General features: G+C 32.9%; 1 protein-coding gene across 1 annotated transcript in view; it reads left to right on the top strand.

Annotated features, from left to right (window-relative positions):
* Positions 1-684: 684 nt before the first annotated feature.
* LOC117167625 (homeobox protein aristaless-like) overlaps positions 685-4401 on the top strand; it is a 171263-nt gene continuing 167546 nt past the window's right edge. The window contains exon 1 of the mRNA XM_033352695.1: positions 685-1823. Coding sequence (XP_033208586.1) covers positions 1676-1823 — 148 coding nt within the window. The 5' untranslated portion in view covers positions 685-1675. The remainder of the gene's footprint in view (positions 1824-4401) is intronic.

Here is a 4401-nt window from a genome sequence, read left to right on the forward strand (position 1 = left end):
GTGCGCGTGCTGTCAATCATCAAACTCTCCCAATCACATTTTCTAATCTATCTTCACAGAAAAAAGAGTCAGATTCTAAACTGGATTCTGCCAAATCTAGAAGTGCTAAAAACATCTTGGTTTCCTGATATTTAGCTCCCTATGCATCAGCTTCCAATATATTACCTGTAATTGCAGTTCTCAAGTATCAGCTGAAGTATTCCGAGGTCATATCTCAAAAAGTCAAATCAGATCAATTGACAACTGAAGGATTGTATCGGGTTTAATGATAAGTTATCATCTGCAAGATGCTGAAGAACAGGATTAATTATCTCTAATCCAGTTGACAGCTCGAGGTTGTATCTGATGTTGTCAGATCGGAACAATCCTCAACTGAAGGAACGCGTCAGTTTTGAGGTTCAGTTTTCATGAGACTTTTTCATCAATTTTCGATATCAGTTGTTACCAAAAGATGGTTAAACATCGTAATTAAATCAATGCATTCGATAGAGGTACCAACAATCATTTAAACTCTAAAGAAACGAGACTGTTGTCTCGACACAGATATGCAAATAAAGTTTTAAAACCTCAAGAAATATCAACTCAAGGATCTCATCAACTATAATTTAAGTAGTCATCAATATCAATCATGAACAGAAGGTCACCATACACCCCATACACCCCATACACCATAATAAAATGATTCTTGTACCTGAAACTGGCACTAGAAGGGCAGAATGCCGACCATCAATTTAGTACGAATTAGTGCCATTTTTCATTGATAAAACAGATCTCCATCTGCCACATTGAACTGTGATAAGTGTGAGAGTGATATGCAATTTGTGTCTTTCCCGTGGTCTTGGAAACAAAATTCTGAGAAGGCCGCGTGTCGCAAGTCGCTCTCACATCCTAATTACATTCCTAACGAATGTCAAGAAACAAATAGAGGTTCGTTAGCGGTGAAATAATTAGGACTAGGACAGAAGGACGCTGCACCGCAAGCTAATGTCCTGCAGCAGAGGCTGTCGTGACTTGCTACTAGAGTAGCAGATTACAGTGTTCGTCGACTCTCGCTTTCATAATAGTTCTTGCAATGTCGACAGTGACATCCGTCACCGTGAATGACGCTCGAGTTCCCTCAGAACTGAATCACAGGCTTAGTCAAGAATAAAGAGATTCTTCTGTTCAGGAAAGTAAACACGGGTCTAAAGGAAGACGTAAACAAAATTAGGGCCTTCAAGTTAATTGATATCGAAACTCTGCTACTGTTTATGATCCGTTTCTGCAGAAAAAGATTTCGCTTGGTCAGAAATGTATTGATATAATTCCATTAATTGAAATTCGTCCCTCGGAAAGTATGATCCCACTATGATCGTCAAGGATAAGGAAGGGAGTGTGAAAAATAATCGTGAAAGGAACTTTAGTTGGAAATACGACCCCGTATATTTGAAGAGACTGTTTTTCTGAATAGTGATGTGTTCTTGCAAGTAAACTTGATAAATTAATAAAAGTGTAGTATAAGTGGATCGAGTAGTCTTTTATGTAGCAGGGCGAATATCGAATTTGTTACAAATATTGTGGGATTTTATACTTAAAAAATGATTAAAAGAAAAAGAGTGGTAAATATAAACTTAAAATATTTTTTAGGGTACAGGGAATAGTGCATTTTTTGTGAACTGTGATTTTTCAACGCGGAATGGACCTGAGTACAACGCCGCGACGTCCACAGGATGGCGTCGCTGATCATCAGAAAACTAGAGTCGCGAAGAGTGTCTTCAGCATCCGAAGTCTGGTGGATGTAGAGGATTCGGTGTTCGCGGCAAACGGCGAAGAACATAATGCAGGTCAGTTTAAATTATGTAATTATTATATTAATTATGTTTTGCATTATTTCATTATTTATATTTTATTTCATTTATTGCAAACTTTAATTTTGGACATGAAGTTTGCATGCATAATTAAAAACTGTCAACTTCTAATGATCTAAACATACATCTTTTAATTTTTATCTCTATACAGATAAGAAATAGAATCAGTCAGACTTTAACCCGCAATTATAAATGATGGAAATTTATATTAGTTACATTGTTCCATGAATAATCTTGTAAACCAAGATTATAGCACCTCCTTATTAAGTTAAAGTTTTGTTTATTTTGTTTCTGCTCCTCAGGGATCAAAATTATTGTAATTAAATTTAGGTCTGTTGACTTGTCTCGATGGCATACAAACAAATTAATGGAGATTATACAAATTATTTGTAAATACAATTAAAGAAATAAATATAATCAATTTTTCCTCTGTTATACACTGCTATATCATGGTTTTTTTGTATACTTCGATTTTCTTTGTAGTAGAAATGCAGAGATGCGAATTTCAAACACATAAAAAAAAGTTTTCCCATTCGCGAAAAATTCCACCGCATAAAATTTGACAAGTGTTATGCATATATTTTATTTGCAAAGTTATTTTATAATTAGCTTTGAGGATAAAATCTTTATAATAAAATGAAATACTTTCTTGATCTGAATTAGCAGAATAAGTAGATTAACTATATTATTGTACAAATTCACTGGAAATTGTAAAATTTTCTACACAATTTTACTGCTATTCGATTTCATAATACGTGCACATTTTAATATTTTATTACTGAATGTTTATAACAATCCTTTAGGGTGACATTATAATATTTAAGATTTAACTAACCATTTTTAATATGAAGTTGTAAAGTAATTATTTCTTACATTTCTTTTGAAATAAGTATTACGTTTATTCCTATCAACAGGTATATAACAAAACATTCGCAAGGCGATATAATTTGTACTAGAGGTACTTTTTAACGATGAATAAGTAAGCGAATTAGCGCTTAATGAGGGCGATAGGTAAAACCCGTTCGAGCGATAACGGAATCTTATTGCTTCAGTTTATCGCAATGACTCAGGTAATGTGCGAGATAGCATGAAAAGGATCAAATTATGGATACCCTAGCTTCATTACCTTATGAATTCGTTACAAAACATTTACTCTCTTTACACAATATTATAATCTTTAATTGAAATTGTCTTCACTATAAAAAATAATTTTAATGTAATTGCACTCCGAATGAAAATAGTATTCGATTCGATGATACTTACAACTAATCAATAATGATTCAAACATATTCTGTGTTTAGTTTCTCAAATGTTACTTTTTCTGAATCAGTAATATTCGAACATATTTTAATAATTATTTATTTGATTTTCTGTTCTTTGATGAAAGTGGAAAAGATTGTCCAAAAAATGATTGAACGAGCTCATTATTAATTATTATGTGTAAGTACACTGGCTGCTTATATTTATACGTGTCTATTATAATAAATACGATGCAAGTTTTTTCAGAACATTATTATCAACAATTATTATTTCAAACACATACCCAGAATACACGTTTCATAATTTTTTCTAAGAAATAGACAACACCGTTATGTAAAAGTTTTTATACATTTAGTTGACAGAACTGGTTTGTTACAAAAAGCTATAATAACACATTACGGTGAAAAACATTTGATTTTTAAATTAATGAAACATTTTCATTTGAACAATCTGTTTAAATTTCCGAGATACGGAAATAATAGCTCCATTCCCTTCTGCAGAAAAAATGATATGAAATAAGTATTGGACCACTTTCTGCTTTTTTTAATTTTGTATATATGGGGTTTTCTATTTCATATGAACGCCCTGCCCAAAACAAATGTTTTTTGATTCTGTTCGATTTGTGGTAAATTGTTGTATTATAGGAGGCTATTGTAAATAAAAAACCATATACCGTCACCATGTTGCCGGGCTACCTGAAACTGCTGTCTGGTGTCAAGTCTGACCCATATGTCTGACTTTATCTATATACCGTTTAGTCTGGAAGGTTTATTCTGGACTGATGCTGTGATCAGCTATCGCAGATCCAAAAAAATCTAGGATTGGTCTGGAATGTACAGTCTAGCCCAAGACTGGAGCTTTTCATCTATTAAAGAACCGACAAACTTCTAAGTTCGATCAGAAATTTTTTATCACGTGTATTTCAAAAAAGTTACAGGGTGTCTAATGTGATAGAAAATAAGAAATTGACACTATCGAAACAAGGCCTTTTTCCATCAAGGTTCGACACTGATCAGCTAAATACACTTTTAGTGAAAATTAATTTTTTTCCAAGTCCTTAAAGATATAAAGGGAGTCCAGCCAAGCTACTCACCGTTCTCAACGAGTGGCTAATCAACATTAACTAGTAGCATCCTCTTTTTAAAGTATGATAAAATTTTAATTATATCGACTTAGGGAAAAATAGTCAACACCTCCTTGAAGTTTGTGAAATTTTCTTTCGAATCAGTTATTTACAAACTTTATGTGGTTTGGTTTTAACGCAATAACGTTTCATTGATAAATGCTCCGTAAC

This window comes from Belonocnema kinseyi, chromosome 2 (genome assembly GCF_010883055.1).
Source record: "Belonocnema kinseyi isolate 2016_QV_RU_SX_M_011 chromosome 2, B_treatae_v1, whole genome shotgun sequence".
NCBI classification, from domain to species: Eukaryota; Metazoa; Arthropoda; class Insecta; order Hymenoptera; family Cynipidae; genus Belonocnema; species Belonocnema kinseyi.